The sequence below is a fragment of the Monopterus albus genome, unplaced genomic scaffold, assembly GCF_001952655.1.
Source record: "Monopterus albus unplaced genomic scaffold, M_albus_1.0 scaffold34.1, whole genome shotgun sequence".
NCBI lineage: Eukaryota > Metazoa > Chordata > Actinopteri > Synbranchiformes > Synbranchidae > Monopterus > Monopterus albus.
The window spans coordinates 4084033-4104792 of NW_018127914.1; the positions used below are offsets into that span (position 1 = coordinate 4084033).

At 41.7% G+C, this 20760-nt stretch overlaps 2 protein-coding genes and 1 long non-coding RNA gene across 7 annotated transcripts in view; 1 reads left to right on the forward strand and 2 right to left on the reverse strand.

Moving 5' to 3' along the window:
- On the reverse strand, positions 1 to 496 carry LOC109958688 (uncharacterized). The gene is made up of 3 exons (XR_002274717.1): positions 374 to 496; positions 106 to 170; positions 1 to 13 (listed from the first exon to the last, which is right to left on the reverse strand). It is a non-coding gene; the product is annotated as an uncharacterized LOC109958688 (long non-coding RNA).
- Positions 1 to 20760, forward strand: part of ext1c (exostoses (multiple) 1c) — a 77074-nt gene that overhangs the window by 328 nt on the left and 55986 nt on the right. For 2 of the 5 annotated variants that reach the window (XM_020597530.1, XM_020597529.1), the window contains exon 2: positions 18366 to 19749. In XM_020597530.1, the coding sequence (XP_020453186.1) occupies positions 18803 to 19749 (947 nt within the window). In that variant the 5' untranslated portion in view covers positions 18366 to 18802. Of the gene's footprint in view, positions 1 to 105; positions 178 to 8031; positions 8101 to 17328; positions 17489 to 18365; positions 19750 to 20760 lie in introns of those variants that run through there. The other 3 variants (XM_020597533.1, XM_020597532.1, XM_020597534.1) reach the window with 3 other exon arrangements.
- Positions 1246 to 5729, reverse strand: LOC109958687 (probable thiopurine S-methyltransferase). The gene is made up of 9 exons (XM_020597536.1): positions 5539 to 5729; positions 4139 to 4273; positions 3376 to 3468; positions 3101 to 3233; positions 2420 to 2472; positions 2267 to 2341; positions 1854 to 1939; positions 1679 to 1723; positions 1246 to 1543 (listed from the first exon to the last, which is right to left on the reverse strand). The coding sequence occupies exons 2-9, from the start codon at positions 4234 to 4236 to the stop codon at positions 1425 to 1427; spliced, it is 702 nt and encodes a 233-aa protein (XP_020453192.1). The 5' UTR covers positions 4237 to 4273; positions 5539 to 5729; the 3' UTR covers positions 1246 to 1424.

A 20760-nucleotide genomic window follows, 5' to 3' on the forward strand; every position in this document is an offset into this window, starting at 1 on the left:
TGCTGAACTAGAACTAGAAGAGAGAAAAGACGTTTACTGTATTATGGTTTAACGCCGGGTTATGAATGTCAGCTAGCATATGCAGTGTACTAGTCATTTGTTCACCTGACAAACTCCACCGTTTTGGGTTCATCACTCCAAACCCAGTGGCCTGGATGCGGCACGCTCACCTGAAAGGTACATTAATGTCAACCAGAACTTTAACGCAAGATGTGTACCTTTATGATAAATTGCAACTTTACAAATAGGTCACGTTGACACTTTAAATTAAAGTTAGCGGCACAAACAGGCCAATAACTGGAAACATTTGAATCTGTTATTTTACGTAATATTTCAGTATTGTTATAAATTCAATTTCAATTTGGCAACCTACGTTTTTCGTCTCTTCGGGATTTTTCGGCATTTCTGCGAACAAAACTTAGTTTGGCCAACTTTATGCTCCTTTCTTCTTCCGGGTTGCGATGTTAGGAACTGTATCCAGGCAACAGCCAATGGGATGGAGATGGACCCTGTGACGCGGTGTCACGATTGATTTTTATAATTGTTAATCCCATTGTTGAGTTTGTGGTCTTCAGCCACTCGGACATCCTTAATCTTGTATTATCGGAATCATACTTTGCTAATTTTGAGTATTGCTTCTAAATGTGATTTGAAGCTAATGACATCTGTCAAAAATCCCAGTTGTAAAACATGGTTGTGGATTTTCGTATGGTGTTAATACTTTCTGATCAGCCGATCCCAGTTTAGACGCTGCTGGGATTTACAGCATATTGCTAGTTTTATAATGGTTTGTTCATGAGGTTAAACAGGGAGCTGGACTTCTCAGAGATTGCGATAAAAACAGATAGCCTACAACTGTAATTACCTTCATCGCATGTTCCCAAAAGGTATAAATGTTTTTGAACTGCACCTATGATTAAATAGACTAACATTCTTTAAGAATACTTGTTGACTATTGAGATATACTCATAGATTTTTATTAATCTGCTATTGGTTTTTATAAAGTACCCCGTATTAATGCTATGATGATTCATTTAAGGCCACTTTTAGTATTCTAGGCTTATAAGAACTAATGTGTAAACTTGACCAACTTCAACCTATTTTTTTTCTTACTTTGATATTTGAATTTTATGACTTGCATCATGTTCTATGTGTCTGTGCCTATTTGCAGTTTAAGTGTCAGTAGCAGTTGTCAACTATCCAGCATGCATCAGTAAAGCCAGACATCTTTTTACACAATGTTTTATTTTGTTAGCCATTTAAAATGGTACAATTCTTTTAAAATTTAAAGTTCTCTTGGTATTTTATTCCCATGCACCCTCAATTTCCCCTGAAATGGAGCTCAATAAGAAAAAAAAAATGCCCAGGACTTTACAATAAAATGCCCCACATCTGCTTTTCTAAACTCTATTCCAAGCCAGTGTTCAGCTGCTCTTTAGAGTGATGAGGTGTACATGTTCAGTGAAGTAGTCCAGCCCCCAGTCTCGCTGTCTGTCTGTCATGGCATCCTCTGACTGCAGCAGCTCGATATCACAGCTGTTCCCTGAGGAAAGGAAATGCACAATTAAAGACTAAATTAATCTCCCATCTCAATATGTGCATATCTACCAGGTATCCAAGTTTCACTTCCTACAGTACAATAGTGCTCTTCAACACTTAACCATGATTGTATCCTCACCAAACAGACTGTGAATTTGTTCATCAGGCACCAAGAAGGGAGGACCTGGAATACAAATCAGTCACAGCTTTTCACCAAACGCAGGCCGCCTTCAAACATTTTTAAAATATAAATGATGAGATAGTGCATGAATCTTCAGACAGTCTGATGTTTAAGACACAACATGGACAGTTACCTTTATATAGTTCAGGATTGTACAGCAAAGTGGCCACTAGGTATCTGCAATCTTTGGCCATCAGAGAAGTCAGCAGAGAACTATACCTGTGGTATTGTAAGAGAATATTAATCATGAGGTGTATGGTCAAAATGTTATCAAACATATTTCTTAGAATAAAGTAAAACATAATTCAACATTTCCAGTGGGTGTAATTTCATATAAGGGTTCTTGGATGTCATTTATCAAACATTATATTGTCAAGACAGATGTGGACAGTGGTGGTGATTCTACAGGAAGAGAAAGTGGTGATCATAACTCACACCAAGAGCAAAACCTGAGCAGGCCTATGGACAAGACTTCACACCAGCAGCAAAAATAACATGAGATGGAAATCTTTTATGTGATTTTTGTGCTGTGTAATCTCGTCTTACTTTTCTCTGTCTCTCGGGTTGATGGCCACTAGAGATCCCCTGTCCCAAATTGCCCCAAACTGACCCCTGATGGAGCTGTAAAGTTAAGCAGAAGAAACGGCAAGTAAATAATTTAACCCCTTTTAAAAGGGATTAAGTACACATTTTACGTACCTGGAGAAATTAAACAGGTCACATTTATATAAGGAGATATTTTTCTCTGAGCTCTGTGGAACAAAGATGGTGTGGATTAACATTTTGTTCTATGTCTGTACATGCAACATTTAGTTTGAGCAAGTAATTCTCTGTGCTATAACGTTCTAATACTGAGAAACCTTTTCTTAGCGTATGTGTATTGGTAGCACTGTGTTTTTACTGTCAGCGCATGTGTATTGGTAGCACTGTGTTTTTACTGTCAGGGTTATGTGAGTATTCATAGAGGGGCGTCCCACCTAATTAATGTTTTAACTAAACTCTACTATTGCAATATTAGTATTTTTTTCCTTTAGTGTTTTAGTTCATTTAGTACAGCTCATATTACAATCATGGTTAGCCCTCAGTGTCAGATACATTCACTATAAAAGCCACCATGTTATCCCATGTGAATACTTTCACGGTGAAGTAGCAGTAGTGGACACTCTTGGCTAATCCAGCTGATACAGTTGTAGGAGCAGGAAGTGTAAACGCTAACATCAAATTGAATGTTGCATCATTTCCTGTGAATCCCCACTGCGCGTGTTAAAGCATAACACACACGGGATGTGCAGTGCATTTGGTAAGCACAAATAATCCGCATAGCTTGAATGTTTTAGTAGTCCTCTGAATAAACATGTAATGAATATACAGTTCACCTACCTTGTAAACCTTCATGCCAGGTATGGCAGGGACAGGCTCTTCACTGTAGGTCAAGTTGTTCTCCTCAAAGAACTGTTTTATAGCCTTCTCAGATATTTCCACCCCAACCACAGAATGGCCCATGTCTGCTAGCCTAAGAGAAAGGAATTTAGAGCAGGCTGTGGTTATCACTGAGAATATGTTTTAATTATAGGCTGTGCAAAGCTTGATATATCAGTGATAACTGAAAATGTTAGCACTGTGATCTCTCGTATAAGATATAAGCTTCTTCATACCACTTCATATCTACAGCTTTCCCACAGAGGGGGAAGAAGAAGCTAACCCCTGTTCGTCCGGCGAGAACTTTATGAATATTGTTCTCCAGCACCCTATTGAAAATAGAAAACACAACACTGTAAACAGCAAACCACCAGACATTCCTTTCTGTTTTTAATAGTGCAGGTTATATCATTAATCCCTTTATACTGTACGCCTTTATGAAAAACACACATCTGGATATCACCAACATGCAATCACAGTGTGATTTGGGTGTGAGGTGGCAAAGTTAAGGCTGAATTAGTTTAGTCAGTAGTTATTTGTAAATAACTGTTTGTGTACCATACCATACCATACCATACCAACTTTATTTATAAAGCACTAAAAACAACCAGAGTGGACCAAAGTGCTGTACATTGCAATAAAACAGTATAAATTATAAACCCACAAACAACAATATAAAATATAATCAATATAAAAAATGACTAAAATCAACACAAAAATAAAATATCAAAATGCCAGGGAAAATAAATGAGTTTTTAAAAGAGACTTAAAAACAGACGAGGTAGAGGCTTGTCTAATGGACAGCAGTAAATCATTCCAGAGTTTGGGACCAGCAACTGCGAAGGCTCGATGTGTAGCTTTTGTGACATTTTCACAAGCTGACCAGAGGAGGTAATGTGCATTTAAAGTTGATGTAATCTTATTAAATCACATATACATTTGGAAGATGTTTATTCTCCCTCATCCCACTGAGTAGGCAGATGAAACTAGGATCCTTACTTGTTTACATGAGGCTGATGGAAACCAATTTTGTCCTCCTGCCAGTTTTTCTCCCATTTTTCGAGTGTCCTCACCTGATCTGCCTGTGGTGCCAGCATGTTATGTTCACCTGACCCCAACTACAAGAACAACTAGCTGATAGATGGAGAGAAAGCAATGAACTGTGAGAATAACATTCTTACTTTTGGCTGTAGAGAAGGGGGAGAACACATTATACAGTCACACAAACACACGCAAAACAGCTACACAGTTAATACACGTGAAAATGGTGTAAAAAAGAAAAGCTGGCAGAAGACTGAGAATTCAGCCTTTAGAGAGCGAATAGCAAGTTTGTAGGGTTACAAAACCAGGATTCTCACTGCTGACCAAAGTACTCTGGTAGATCATTTCAGTAGAATCAGCCAGAAGATACAGAGCTGAGGTCAAAGGTCATGTACAAAGACCAAACGGTGCCTCCTAATGTGTAAACACATTGCAAATCTAAAGTTAAAGCTTCTGATCTGCATGATTTTCTCAAGAGTAACTGGTCCAGCTTCTTGAATAAAAGGCTTCGGCTTGCATAGCATGGAAGGCTTTCTTAATGTGAATAAATCACATTTTATTGCTTTAACATTACAAAGAATAGATTGCTGTAAATGTTTTGATATGGCGCCCAAGAGCATGTTATATTTCAGGGCTCCAGACTGAAAGAATTTATTTTGTGTTAATTATTTGAAATACCCTTACTATGCAATGTGCATAGCCTATATTTATAATGAAATTCAGGGAGAGGGAGACTTATGGAATACAATAAATAGGAAAATCAACTCTAGAAAAGGTTTCCACCTCTTTATGTAGTATGATTTTAGTGTAGCCTAGCAGTCAGCATGATGATAATGATAACTAATGATGATTAGGCTATTATTTTATTCATATATTATAACTTATAGTATAAGTATATAGTATAAGGGGGATGTAAAATCAGAAAGTTCACAGCGACACCAGGACTCTGATACACCACAGGAGGCTCAAGTAAAAAGTTTCTAATACAAAAAGAGTCTAAATAGACTCAAAATGCAAAAAGGGGGTTTCAGGGGTGACGCGTGTGTCGCGGACTCGGTGTGGATCGACACATTTGAGCCATGAGACGAGCGACAGGCCTGCGGATGAACGTTGCCACGACATTATCGCGGAGTTTGTTACGTCTGCCCACCATTTCTACTCGTTTGTGCATTATCTTAAATTAATTTAGTCTCAAAATGCGACTTGCAGTCTGGAGCCCTGTGTTTACAGTACATAACTATTTCAAAGTCAGATCCGGACTAGCAGCAGTCTGGCATAAAACCAGCCATAGTAGTTTGAAGACAACGTTAAAATCTGAATCCCGCTTTTTTGTGAGTCTTAACCAAAGCGTTGCCTACCTCTTCTTACAGATATTTGTTGGTCAACACGCCAATAGCAACGTTGACCATATGATCGATATATAACAATCGACTGCCTGGGGATTTATTGAACTGAATTAGCGCTGTCAGGCGACCCACTAGTTCCGGAACTATGCGATGGTTTTACAATCGTACTTGGCGAAAGCGTCAGGATTTCGTAGGCGACCGCTGCCTGACAAACAATACTCAGGGATAGAAACTCTCAGGTCTGGTTTGGGAGGAGCCTAGTGTTGCATTCACGTTACGTGGGAAATATTGGAGATAGAAACATCCTACTTTTACGTGGCCTGGTATAACAGTCATACCTTCATGGAGGTGATAATGAGACTATTAGGGAGGTGATGAATCAACTTTATGATAATTTTGGTTAAACTGCAGCGGTGTACTGAGAGGTGTGTCTGTTGTTTAATTATGAGGCGAGTTTCTATTGTTTTATTCACCTTGTTTATATCAAAGCTGGTAAGCTAAATAAAAATATCCATTTAAACAGCAGAACAAAACAATTCTCTAAAAGGATCATACCATTGAATCAACACCTCTCTAAAACTGAACATTACTGCCTTTATGGAGGAGGATTTATTGCAGAACTGTTGAGTTATACGTACTTCATTACCTAAACACTACTTAAGTGTACCTGATAAATTGAACACTGGGTGTATAAACATGTGACTACTGATAACCTCAGCCAGCAGAAAAAGTGTATCCACCCGCTTAAACTGGTGTATATCACAAGAAATTTTCTGCAGAATAAGACCAAAAAAGTAAAATAAAGTTATAGGGCTCACCATGGGGACTAGCAAAGGTCCATGAAGGGGTCCTTATGATTTCCCAATGCAGGTAAATTGAATTTTAGACTTTACTGAATAATGCATGTAGTCTTCTCCACACAGCCTGTGTAAGCTCAAGTTACCCACTTCTCATATTGGCTGCATTATTTATGGTATACTAGATATATTTTATATTTGGTCTCTTACCACATTTTCAATTCTGATCTTATTAAGATAATGAATTACAGTAAGAAATACAGTCAAATCGAATTGATTTAGAATAATAACCCATATAGTTTGAACATGCCAAAATTAAGCTGGACATCAAAACTAAAGCCTGGACAAATGAAGATGTTACAGCTTTAATATTCATTTTTGAACTTATGAACAGCTTTATTACATAAAATCTGCTGTCCACTTGGCTTCATCAGGTGGAGTTGACTTCAGTGTCATTGAGAACAGTAGGCTGTCTTTGCAGAGTGCTGTAGTGAAGCTGAAGCAGCTAATCAGCTAATTGATTAGATGAGCCACAGAAAATTAAGTATTTTAATAATCAGCTAAGAGGTAATTTTATGCGTAATTTATTTATTCTTACAGGCTGCTGTAATAATAATAAGGAGAAGAAGAAACGTGTAGCCTTCGTTTCAGTTGTCAGGGTTACTATGATTTAGTCAGTTAATTCATCTTCCTAAAAACTGTACATTTTTTTTAATGTAGTCCTTGTCAGACTGGGACAGCTGTCTCTGATCCTCAGAAAGCCTCTGACGCCCGGTCTTTAGTCTTGCTTGCCCTGTCTGCCTCTCTCCACACTTGGTTCGGTTCAGTGCTGCGCCAGAGCCAAAAGACGGATCCAGAGAAAAGATATTCTACCCAAGCAAGACAAAAATAGAAGCAACCAAATGAAGGAGAATTACTTTATTTGAACGCAAAGTGGCGCAAGAGTCTCAGACACCGGCTTCACTCTGGCGCCGAGGCGCTGTCACTCCCAGCTTTGTCCTGTGCCCCTTTAAATGCGCAGGGATTGACAGCTGCACAGCACCTGGAATACATTTGTTTCGTCAGCACAAGAGGTTATATAAAGTATACGACAAAATCGTGTTGCTGGTGGTGTGGACTATTTTAATCAAATTTTCTCTTGGGCCTCCCCAAGCCGGACAGATCCTCTTATGCGGAGCGTGTGCATGTCCGCTGCCAAAATAAAGAAACTTGAGTAGCAGCTTACTCCTATCACCGCTAGTCTGTAACAGTCAGGTCTTCTCTTAAAGGATTCAACTGATAAAACAACTCAATTCTCTTTGATGAGTCTATGCAAAGTCACAAATGCCCACTGGAGGCCCAGGTTCTACAGCTAGCAGCCCGCCGCCTGTTTGAAACCATACTCAAAGGGGACAAGACTGCTGTACTCAGCCATGACAAACAGTGGACAGTACTGAAATGGGCCTTGAGAAATGTGACAATTCGTGTGCGTAATTCGGTGTTTCCAAAGCGCTCCAGCTGCACGGGGTCCCTCCCAGATGTGTGTGTTTTTCTTTACGGTGCTGTGAAGACGTCGGGAGCCTGGGAACCAATCACCACCGCCCGGGGGCGGGTCGTGTGTGAACTGTTGTGGATATGGAAAATGGACAATTTAACAGGCACATTCATCATTCATATCCGGATGGGGAGTCCTACGCTTGCACGCTGAATCTATTCGCAAATGCACGGCCGTGGTGTGCACCCCGGTAAGGGCGAGCTCTCTGTCGGGGAGAAGTCGGAGCGCAGCAGGGCCAACTGGGTGATTTCTACCTTCTATGTTTACTGTAGATGCATCTGAGTAATCATGGATAAAACAATGTTTCTGCTGAGACCATGAATTACGTTTTCTGTATTCAAGGTTTTCCTCATTTGGCTCTTGCGGACCTCATCCTCTTGTCTAAAGGCATATCAAACACCACTGCAAGCTCGTTTTCACACAAATACAACGAAGCGCTTCTTTGTCCACTGTTATATGGCAAAGGCACAGGTTGTGATGGTGATTGTGGATGTGGATATATTTCTGTAAAGTGCGTTCTTCACCTTAAAGTAGCCGTAATGCTGTCAGGTCCCGCTGTTTGTATTTCTCTCGGCAGCGCACTTTGGTCACTCACGCTGCTTAATTGAATGTTGAGATGTCAAGTGTTGGAGGTTTGAGGCAGCTCTCACGGTCTTGTACCGTACAACCTAAAAGACCTTTTGTTATAGCCTACCCGTAGCCATTGTACATAGATAAAATGGTGCCAGATGGTCGACAAGTTAAACTCACTGTACAGTAAGTGCAGATGGGGCACTTTATTTCACCATTGGATTATCACCACAGTCTTTGTTTGAAAGAGTCTTTTTTGGGTAAATCCAGGTGGCTGAGGGAACAGCAGGGCGTAATGATGTGTGGACCACGGTGCTCTGACTGAGAGGTGAGCATGCTGGATAATAAAGGAGAGCCCGTCATATCGGCTGCTCAGAGATCTGTGAAATTTGAGGACAAGCACGGGGGTGGGGGCGGGGGACTCCGCCTGTACATTATTTCTTTGGATAGTGAATATGTTGGTGCTATATCAGTATGTTGTAACTTAATCATGTTGTAGGACTCCTAAATCGAGAGCGGGGTTGCCCCACGGCGGAGAAGTTGGTGTTTTGAGCCTCAACAGCTGGTGTCAAAGGGGGACTGAGCTGTAGCCAACCCCGCTAGAGCAGGACCCTCAGCACTTCTGTGCGTAACTGTGCTGATTGCGCTTCGGGGGACAGGAGACACTGAACCTCCCTTCTCAGAACTGGATGAACCTGCTACTGGCACCAGCAACGGATCTCAGTGTCATTATGTGACTGGTAGGCTGAATAGCTGGTGGAATTTTCTGACAGACTGCCGCGCGTATTAGACTGAGTGGATGCCTTTAGAGACCTTAATGGCAATTCTCATGCCATTGTAGATGGACAAGTTATGTTCTGCGTGTGTTCTAAGTCCCAAGCCCACTATCTGAGCTTTGTGGGGTGGGGGGCTGCACACAAGTTGAGATTTAGCAGATGATCTGCTTCTCTTACTGGACAGATGGGCTGCTTGTTGCACGTTACTGCTACCATCCAAGATTATTAAATAATGATGCCAGAGTTCAGCTGCCAGATTGTTTCTGCATGCAAAATATCCAGCAGCACTATCAAAATCATAATTCTAAAGTACCCTGATTGTCAAGTCTCAACATATTTTACAAACATTTACAAACCAGGCTTTTATAGGCTGCTGATGAAGACAGTGACAGTAGATGGTGCAGCCACATACTTCTCTCTATTCTGTAATTTGAAATTTCTTGAGCTGTAAGGGATTTCTATTTACATAACTGTTTTCAAACATCTACATAACAGCTTAGTTTTAGTATAAATATGCCACAGGGCTATATCTTTTTAAAGCACTCAAAATAAAAAGTAATCTGGCTTCTGTTTGTCTTGCATTCAAGATATATTGGCTAATGGCTCAGGAAAGCTGAAAATTACCTGCTTTGACATCCTACTAAGTGCTCCATGTATTAACGATTCCCAGAGAAACAAACAGTACTGCTGCTGTTCATTGCGGAAATTGATTACACCTCCCTAGTTATGTTTTGATGGAAAAATATGGTGACTTCAGTGATTCCAAATAAAATGCTGTAATTGGCTCAGGAGATAGAGCGGTCATCCCCCAACCGGAAGGTGGGCAGTTTGATTCCTGTTCTTCCCAGTCCACATGTCATTGTCCTTGGGCAAGACAATGAACCCCAAGTTGCTTCCAATGGCCAGAGCAGCAACTTGCACGAACAGTGCTGCCATGGGTGTGTGTGTGAGTTGGTGCTGCAGATGGCTTCCTCAGTTCTGTACTGGAGACCAGTTCCTTGTGTGTAACATACATAGCCAATAAAAGTGATTGTCAATTATCATGTGTACACAGAAAGGCTGGAGGGGAGGGCGGCTCCTGATGGCACATTGTTTATGGATTGCATCCGATTTATGAAATGACACTATTGTAATGGCAACGCCATAGTCTTAATGGGATTTTGCATTCATGATGGCTTTTTAATACTCTCCCTGGTGATTAAGAGAAACACATTGTTTCTTGTGGAAGCACTGGCCACTACAGAGGTGTATTCATAATCTAGAAGTGGTGGGCATTTCCATAATCAAGGCATTCATTAGAGAGGCTGAGAATATTAGAGTGCACCCTTTAAATGCTAATAACTCTCAGTGATTATTCTATGCAATTGCAGTGTTAATACTGGTATACTCTAGTTTAGCACTAGGTTTATAAATAACACAATAAAGAGGAAGAGATTTAACATCTTTCCTTTGCAAGGTTGGGAATCCTTTCAAAACATAATCTGCAAAACTACTACTTTAATCTCAAATGTCAAGGACCCTCTACTAATTGGACCCTGTCTGGAATGTGCCCTTTCTTCCTTATCCTTGGGTCACATATTGTATATCATCCCTGTGTTGTCAAGGTCAGATTGTTTATAGGTCAGTCGCAACTGAGATTGGCGATAGGACTGTCTCCAGGCCGTAGCTGCAGAGATAAGAAGAGTTGCAGGTAGGATGCACTGTCAGCAGGACCGGTTAATAAGGCAGATGGATTTTGCTACAAGCTGCTTCTGCTGTGTGTGTGTGCGTATGCACGTGTGCATGTGTGGTCAGAGGCACAGAGCAGTGTACTTGCAGGATGGGCGTCCTCAGACTTGTCCACGGTATTTGCTGTGTGTCTGTGTGATACAGCCTGATCCACACATTTTCTGTCCATTTTGCCAAGTTCAGAATGTGAGCTTGAACCCCCTAATAATTGTTCCTACCAATCTTGTTCATTCTCTTAATTAGCCCTTGTGGCGTTAGAGTGCAGCATATTGTTGAGACATAATTAATCAACCCAGCTTGTAATTATGCTGGGTTTGGGATGTGAGCACAGTTGGGATGCTGCTTGCATTGCAGGGCATTCAGCTCGACGTAAACATCTTATTAACCGTGTCAGAGTCCTTCTGCCCACGCTGAGCAAGTATGGTTTTATTAAGGTGGAGAAAAACGTACTTTCTCCCATATTATGAAAATGGCCTCGTAAAAGAACCAGCGCTTGATTAAGTTTATGGCCATTATGGTTCTGAGGTGGTCGAGTTAATAGAAAAATACTCTCGTAGCTGCGTGCAGACAGCGAGACAGGTTATTTTTCATACAGTAAAAAGCCATTTTGTTCAACACAACAAAATGGGTGTATGGATGCACTTCTGTTTGCTAATAATATGCACATGGTGTGTGGGAGCGCAGAGAAAACCTCAATTCCAAAGGGCAACAAGTAGGTGAGGACAGAAAATAGAACATGGATCACATACCAGTTATAAGCTTTTAATGCAGGCTTGTCAGGGGAGACAGCGCCTTTATTTCACCGCAGCAGGATTTATTTGGTTTGCCACAAATAGACAAACCTCACAGACTCAGTGACTCCTGCTCAGGTTGGAGATAGCCAGAAAGTTATGGGAAGACAGCCTTGTTATTATGCAGCCATTCACTGTTTTAGCCTATAAAAACACATATGTGAGCATATACACAAATACCTGTATCCTCTGTAACAAAAAAAACCCTCACTAACACAGTGGTCCTCAGCATGGGGGTCACATTCACCAACACAGTGGTCCTCAGCATGGGGGTCAAGATGCCCAAAGAGGCCACAAGATAAATTTGGGAGGTCATGTGGTGAGAAACAGAATAAGAAGAGCAGAAAATGTTGGTTCCAAAAAGTTGCTTATTTACCACTAATCGTCACGCTTTTAATCCGTAGTGGAAGAGTTTAATGAAATATTATGTACACTACCAAATATTTCATACTATTTCTCTGTTGTAGGTTTCAGTATAACTGGTGGAATTGGCCACTACTATACTGGATTCAGGTTGCCTCCATACACGTGTGTAATCCAGTATAATTTGATTCAGTGATACAACCTCTTTACACTCTATGAGAACTGAATGAAGTTATTGGTAATACAAGCCCAACATCTCCCGCTGCTGGCTTCACATTAGCAGTGTTCAATGGGCAAAACATGGGGTGGCTTTTATTGTGACATAACCACAAACCACCAGAAACACTGTATGTTCATCACTGCGGCTACAGCTGACCACGATCGGTTATCAAAAAGCATCTATAAAAATGGAATAGTGGAAAATGACTTACTCCACGTACAGCATGAAATCAGATTGGTTTTCATGTATGATGGAAAAAGGTCAATTATTGACTGACTTCTTTTATTATTACAACATGAGATTGTTTGGCTTTATTGTAAACGGTTAAACCTGTTGTTCCTGTGTTGAATGTCTGACAAAGTAGCAGCTCAGGGAGTGTTTACTGCATTTATAATTTAGGGACCTAGTTTTAAACTGCAATTGTTGTTACCACAGTAACACTGGCTGTTGCCAGAGTCAACTAGGAGTGAAATTTTAAGAATTACAACCATAAATTATTGCCAGATAAATTTAATTGTACAAGAAAAAAATGGCTATTTTGTTAAAGCAATCTCCAGTCAGTGATTTATGCAAGAGGTTGCAAATAGACATACAGTAGCTTCATTTGAAGAGGTCACAAGTGAAAAAAGTGGAGAATCACTGCCAAACACAACAGTGCATCACAGCTGTCCTTTGGTCCCTGGTCACACTGTCGCTTCTCTCAGGCCTCTAATGACAGAGTCCAGGATTTAATTTTAGCTCAGCTCAACCTTCCATCTTACCACAAGATTTGTGTTTCCTTCAAAACACTTCATTTCACTGAACCAATATGTCGCTAGCTTTAGCTCAGATAAAAACACTGTGCTTAGTTTAAACAGACACTCAGGCACATACAGTACAGCTACAAAAAGCCAATGAAAGGCCGGCTGCCACAGAACACTGGCATTTTTACCCTGAAATCATCCAGGATGTGAGTATGTTCGACTTCCACTATTCAAGCGGACTCTTTTCCAAGCTAACTGTGCCATTTGAGAAGGGATGGAAATCCCTCTTTACCAGGCTTTACTACCTATTTACAACCTGCTCTGTGTCACCACCCAAATAATATCTGACATAATAATACTGCTACTGCTGCTGCTCTTACAGTGGCAATGACTCTGCTACCTGGGGAATGGCTATAATGGCAGTGGATTTCATTTTTGAGCGCTACAGTGTCACTTTCGCTCATCACTGGTAGTGTGGCCAAAAAACAGCAAATCGAACAAATAAATGAAAGCCAGACAGAAATCTCTTTAGGAAAAAAATGCCCACTTTGGTGGAAGAAAAACACCAATTGAAAACTGCTGAATTTCCTGCAGCAGGATATCAGTTTCAGAGCATATCAGATTTCTTTTTTTTTTTTTTATATCAAAGCCTGCATAAACACAGTTGAATAAGCTGCTGTGTACACAATTCAAGGTAGACGGATGGGATGGCACATTTCAGTTCTATCCCTGAATGCCTTAATAGTGTTCTGTGGAAAACTGCAGGTAGAAACAGTTGAGTGAAGCCCTTAAGGCCCTCAGAGAGGAAGAGATCAAGGGCAGGCGGTATAGGGAGTGGGTTCAGCTGTCACCAATGAAATATTGATCATTAAGTCCTTCTCCCCCTTGTCGTTCTACCTTTCCATGCCTCTTTAATGTCCTTCAGCTTCACCTTTTATTTCCCTCAACATGTTCCTTTTCCTCTTTCTCACCTTCATGTGTCCACCGGATCAGACTGTGTTTCAACAAGAAGTCCAGCTGGGGAATTTAAATACATTCAGTATAGAAATTCAACCCTTTAATAGTTGTAATCCTTAACATTTCCCAGTCGATTTGCCGACTCCTGTTGTTACAGCTAGAATCAGCAACTGTGATTTAGTACTATAATAACCACTCACTGAGCAGCTGCTTTTTCAGAAATAAAAGAGAAGTGCAACTTGAGGATCTGTTTACAGTCCCGCTAAACAAATCTTGTTATTCTAATAGTCACTTGTTATTGTAACTGTGCTCTGATTTCATGCTGTGCACAGCAAGTTTTCCACACAGCAGCAGAGCACAGTAGAGTTGGTTACCTCGCTGAGAAGTCAGAGGTGTGCAGCTGTTTGAGAGTTCACTGTGGCTTCTCCCTCATGTTCCATTGTTCCCTTGCAAAAACTAAAAAGGAAGCACTGATGAAAAGATGTCAAAAAGACTGAGTATGTCTTATTTTGTAGGAAATTGTCTTGTTTATTAGGAGATGCTGGGATTGCATTAGCAGTAACACAGCTCTGATATGGTGTAAAAAGAGTGAGGCTGATATCGATGAGACTAAATTAAAAAAGTTGGCTCTGGATCATAACGTATGTATGTCTCGTTTCCAGTGAGGGCAGTTTTAATCCAGCGCAGGAATGGATGACTCCATCAGGTAATTACAGGTTGAAAATACACTGAATGGCTGTTGCTGAAAAATGCAGGCCATAAATACGTAGTTTTAAAACTGGTGTGCTCTCATTAAAGTCCTAATGATTATAACTTTAAATCAGTTCAGTAGGCGAGTACCTTTTTAAAAGTAGCTTGTTATAGAGATGAGATAAGGTGATCAAACAACTACAGAGGTACTACCTTTGCTGGAAGGATTAGGAATATGTAGAAAAGCTGGTGTCACTTCAGATGGTTTGAATGTAGTGTACATTTTTTCCCCTCTTTGCCGTGTTGGCACAACTTTATTGTTTGCTCAGTACATGAACCTTCCTTCTGTTTTTTGCACAAAGGATCAAAGAACTGTTGGCCTTGGAGTGTGCATTCTTCATATCTGTGACCAAGTGTTTTGCGCCCCTACTCATCCCTCCTCCCACAGCCCCCTTTTGAGGATGAAGCAGAAATAATTGAAAAGGGGATAACAGTGCAAAAATGGCACTGTGTTTAAGTGGAACCCTCCAGTCAGCTTAGGTAGGATGGAGAGATGAGGGGAAAGGAGATGATTAAATAGAAGGAAAGAATGATGGAAGGCTGGACAAGTACGAATTTAGGGAAGAATAGAGCTCTGAGTCCTGCCTTCACCTTCCCTCGAACCTTGTCCTTCCACATTCGGGGCCCTCTGTTCAATGAGCCTTGTGGCTCTTTCCAGCGCGAGTCACCCAATCACAACAATCCATCATTGATCCAACAGAGGGACTCCTCTTACCACTTAAAGGCACTCTGTGTATGTGTGCAGCTCCAATGATGTTATAGCATCTGGCCAGATCCAGACATGCCCCAGAGTTCCACTGGCTGACGTTCATCATTATATGTAGCTTTGTCGTAATGGCCACACACTGACATTGTACAGTTTGTCCTTGCACACAGGAGTATGATGGTAGGGATCAATGTAATGGTGTTCAGTAGAGGCTTTCACACGCCTGGAGCTTTCAGGCAGTAAGATATGGGAATTTATTTTTCCTGGTTAGTAATTTTTAAGAAAAATTGTAGGTTTATGCTATAATGATACTGTCTTATTGTAAAATGGCAATTTAAGCATGGGGCTGGAAACTCCTATTGTCGATCTTAGAAAGACCTCAGTGCAGTTGAATCGATGTAAATATCCTGTTATTTTGGCAAGACAACTGCAGGCAGGTGGACAAAAGCAATGGCGTCCCCACGTGAAACTGCTTAGCGTTAGATAAATCTTTTATGTCCATCATCATTATCATAATGACACCCTCCATCACTTTTGTATTACACATTCCTGCCATCACTATCAATTATCCTCACAACCGCAAAACACCAGGACAGTGCTCGTACACATCTCTCACTGGGGTGTATCCTGAAAAAGACTGAGGTCTAACTGTATGTGTTGGTGGCAGGGGATGTAAAGCACGGCAACAAAAAGCAAAAACACAAAAGAAAAATCAATGCCTTAACTAAAGGAGCAATTGAATTATTGATGAGGAGTATGTTATGGGATCCTATGTGTCTAGTTCTCCCCCGTCTTGAAGTGTTTGCTGCTCAGGCAGCCACAGTCATAGCCACAGAAGTAAAAATGATGATGGTGCTAGAAACCATGCAGTAACATGTCCTCAGGCAGATGAGCCAACCTGAATGAGCCGGTGCAGTGTGGCAATCACTATAGCTCTTGTGTTCACACACACTTACAGTCAGAGTTCATTTCCTTGGACACTTAATGCGCCTAGATGCTGCTGCTAGGCCTGCCACGTTTTTTTCCAAAAATCAAGTTTGGATGAATGCGGTGTCTCTGCTGCCTCACTTGACTGACAGGCTAACACTACTGTAGGCAGCTGCATTTCACAAGCTCGGATAAGAGTTACTGTTTACCCAAAAACTGTCCATCTGTGGTGTCAAATCTAAAATACATTGTCACGTTGCGACTTTGATGTTTTGGTGTTGTAATTCTGTCCCAGATGTTTTAGTATTGTCATGTTCTGTTTATCACAGCTTGCTTGTTTGCGTTAGCAAAGACAACATCAGAGTGACTGCGTTTTAGCAAAGTCTCCTGCTGGAGCACAAGACACCACCTGTTGTGCTGTCAAATGAATAGAGTATTTGATTTTTTCCCCTCCCTCCCTCCTTTGAAGCATTGAGTTTTTCACTAAAAATTAACTATGAAAGTAAAGGGAATACTTTTTTTTTGGTTGTTTTTGGTCCCACTAACAGAACCGTAACACTTATCAGTTTCCAGTTAGGTGTGAAAAACACAATCTGCTCATTTGGGGAGAGGGCTCAAGAGATGTTTGCCATTTTGCTGGGTAAAGCACTTCAGTTAGTAACTGATTAATTTTCTATTTCAGCCCCACTTGCTTGTACAGCAATATTCACAAATGCTTTTTAATATTAGATCTAGAACTTAATCTTTAATTATGGACAGAAAATTCTAGGACCCTTAAGTTTATTACAGTATCTTGTTGAAAATCAATTATAGTAGGTTAAAAAAAATGCATAGTAGCTAAATGGGAGCTAAAATTCTTAATTTCTCCAAAACATACAGTATACATACACAGCCACAGGTAAAGGCAGTTTAATTCACACATAAATCCTTATTTCCTCTTATCCCCTTGAGGTGGAGAAATCAGAAGATGGGTTGTTTACCCGCATCACCAATGTGCTGTTTGTTTTATTGCAAGTGGAGAAGGCAGGCATCACTTTTGCTTGGCTGGAGAAGAGGCAGAATTGAGGAATGCGAATGAGAGGTAGTGAGAGAGCAGCCAGGTGAGACCTGAAAGCTTCCTTTGTGTGGCAGCTGGCAGTAAGAACACTGCCTTTTTCTGTGAGGTGTTCTCCACACACACATACTCCAAGTCCACTGTACATGTAGGGCTGTTATGGGGGGACGTTTGGCAAGAATGTGAGGCTAAAAAACCGTTGCAAGTTTGCAAATGTAATTAAAAAAGAAAAAGCTTGTTTGTTTCATTTGAGGTGAATGGATGTGTTTTCTTCCTGCGATTCCAAATATCCATTTTAGATGCTAAATGCTCTCTTATTTTCTCCTCCGCTGCATCTCAACTGTATCTGGCTCAGTTCAACTGGAGCTTAAAGAGCATGATGATATCTAGTCCCGTCTGCTGCTTCAGGTTCAGCATGCTATCGCAAAAGACTATTCCAGGAGTCGGTGCACATCACAGCTCATATGAGCCAGTAAATATGCATCTTCTTCATGGGAATGTGGCAGTCCGAGAAAGTCAGAGCTAGACGGGGAGTGGACACTGCGAAGAAATGGTTTTGTTATGTGACTAGAATGCGTTTTTGAGCATGGACCGAGTCGTACTTTTCCCAGTTTTCTCTTTGAGCTTGAGCTGAAAGAGGTTTTGACAGTTTAAATTCCTCTGCTGCCTGTGAAACATTACCCAGCTGTGATACTTTATTGCTATTTGATTATATGTGTGTTTGTGTGTATTAAATTTGATTGGAGTTGCAGATTACATACATTTTTCCAAAATGAAAAGCGACCCAAATGAAAGCTTAAACCCACTGAGCTATCAAAAATGGTAGTTATAGTATCTCTTGAGACAGAAGTTTCACAGCTGCTGGTTGTGGAGCAGCAACTCTGTGTGCTGATCTGTATTCTTGTTTGTTTGCTTCTCCCCAGGAGGGCCCCTGCAGACAGCAGTCGTGCCAGGCACCATGAGGCAGCAAGCTTGGCCAGAGAGAGCAGAGAAATCACCCTTCATCACTCTCAACCAGGCTGGGCAACGGAAGAAATGCGCACAGCAGCAGAGGCAGCAGTACACATCACAGCAGTGACGGGCTAATACACACAACTGAGAGCAAATGGGGAAGGCAGAAAGAGACTGAGAGAGGGCAGTCGGTATCTCGCACTGCTTCATACTAACTGGCAAAGTGGACTGGGCCACACTCGGAGGCAGAGATGTCCTTTTCAACACATTGTCCTCTGTTAGAAGCCCCTTGTTAGAAGTCAAAAGGCAGTCCGCTGCCCCTGTGAGGCTACATTGCTGAGGGGCAGGGGAAAGGAAAACGAGGACGAGAGAGAGACAGAACCAAAAAAAGAGACTGTGACAGGCCCCCATGCAGGCGCGTAAGAAGTATGTTCTGCTGGGCTTGTGTGCGTGCTGCTGGCTGGTCCTCTTTTACTGGGGAGGAGCAGTCCAGTTACGTCTGCTTCGGCTGTTGACGCGCCAGCGGGGCGAGGTGGTGCGCCCCTGGCCCAACTGGACCGACCGGGCCTTCCTGCCTCACTATGCCCACCTGGATGAGCTCCAGACAGACCCTGGGACGGCTGAGTTGCCCCGCCAGCGGCGACAGGCGTGGTCTGCCATTTATAAGGACAGCCGCTGCCGCATGGAGACCTGCTTTGACTTCTCTCGGTGTCGCCGCCGAGGAAGGGAAGGCTTCAGGGTGTATATATATCCATCAGAGAAAAATGATCGTGTGTCAGAAAGCTACAGGAAGATCCTGACATCTATAGGCGAGTCACGGTACTACACATCTGACCCCCGTGAAGCATGTCTGTTTGTGCTCGGGATAGACACCTTAGACAGAGACCAGCTATCAGGACAGTTTGTGCCCAATGTAGATGAACGTATCCGTGGTTACCCATTGTGGAATGATGGGAGGAACCATCTGATCTTCAACCTGTACTCAGGCACCTGGCCTAACTACACAGAGGACCTGGGCTTTAACATTGGCCAGGCCATCTTAGCCAAAGCCAGCCTCAACACAGAACATTTCAGGCCAGGCTTTGATGTCTCCATTCCCCTGTTCTCCAAGGATCACCCCCAGAAGGGAGGAGAGCGGGGCTGGCTGGTGAGGAACACCATCCCACCACGAAGGAAGTACCTGATGATGTTCAAAGGGAAGCGTTATCTGACAGGCATCGGGTCAGACACCAGAAACGCGCTCCATCACATACACAACGGGAAGGACATTGTGTCACTGACGACATGCCGCCATGGGAAGGACTGGGAGAAGCACAAAGATTCCCGCTGTGACCACGACAACCTGGAATATGAGAGGTAGGACAGGTCACATGGCCACTGGAGTGGGCAGCAGTGAGGTGATGTTGAAATGAGAAGAGAGGTGTGAGTCAGTTTGGGAAACAAAGAATGAAGTGTTATGTTTTTATTGGGATTTTTTAGGGGTAGTGTTACATTTGCCTTCTTATTTGAACTTGCAGTTTTGTGGTCTTTCAGATGTCACTGATTCTCTACAAGCAGTGTCAGAAGTGGCTTTTGTGTCCCACTGGTTATTTTTGTTTCTTTTATGGCTGTACAGCAGTTGCTTTCCAGACCAAAGATTCTATACACAGACTTGAGTCGCTGGAGGTTTAGATTAGGTCAGTATTTATAGCAGTTCTCTTATTCTTGTGGTTGTAATGTGCTGAACAGACCTTGAGCTTGTTATTGATCAATAAATCTTATACTGTGATAGACAAACTAATGAGAGTAGTCAACAAAACAGGCAGTGCAAACAGTGGCTAAAGCTGATTGGTTTATTACAGCTGAAACCACGGTATGTAGTAATCAAACTCTTCATTTTTAATGAAGGTTTTCATGCTTTTGTTGCTGCTGCATGAGGAATTTGCTTGTCATTTCCACTTTAGTTGAAAATATATTTATTTATTTATATTTTTACTACTGGGTGAAGTGTTGGCTTGGTGTTTCTCTGCCCTAACAGACACTGAAATGTTCCTCCTCTGTTGGACTGACTGAACTTTTATTGCTTAAGAGAAGCCAGCTGCTAAACTCCAAACCCTTGGAAGTTGTTTTCAGGTGCTATCCAGTGAACTCCCAAAGCAAGGATTTTGAAAGTATACAATATACAATTTGACTTTTCAAATATCAAATGCCCTGTGATCAGCAGCGAGGCAGTGGTTCTGATCCAAGCACACTCCTACTGTAGCTGCTGTGGCCTAGAAGTAGCTACCTCAGGCTTGTTTACACTGGAGCTACTCCACACTATGCTGTATGAAAGAGCTTATTTATTCCACACAGCTCGCTACTCAGATGCCCGGGTGGATTGGGGGT

What these genes read in the sequence shown, in the direction of transcription:
- LOC109958687 (XM_020597536.1), bottom strand. Translation starts at nt 4,236, where the DNA reads ATGCTGGCACCACAGGCAGATCAGGTGAGGACACTCGAAAAATGGGAG. An exon ending in CAATCCTGAACTATATAAAG is followed by an intron (nt 1,724 to 1,853) that starts GTAACTGTCCAT and finishes TTTGTATTCCAG; the next exon opens with GTCCTCCCTTCTTGGTGCCT. An exon ending in ACAAATTCACAGTCTGTTTG is followed by an intron (nt 1,544 to 1,678) that starts GTGAGGATACAA and finishes TCCTTTCCTCAG; the next exon opens with GGAACAGCTGTGATATCGAG.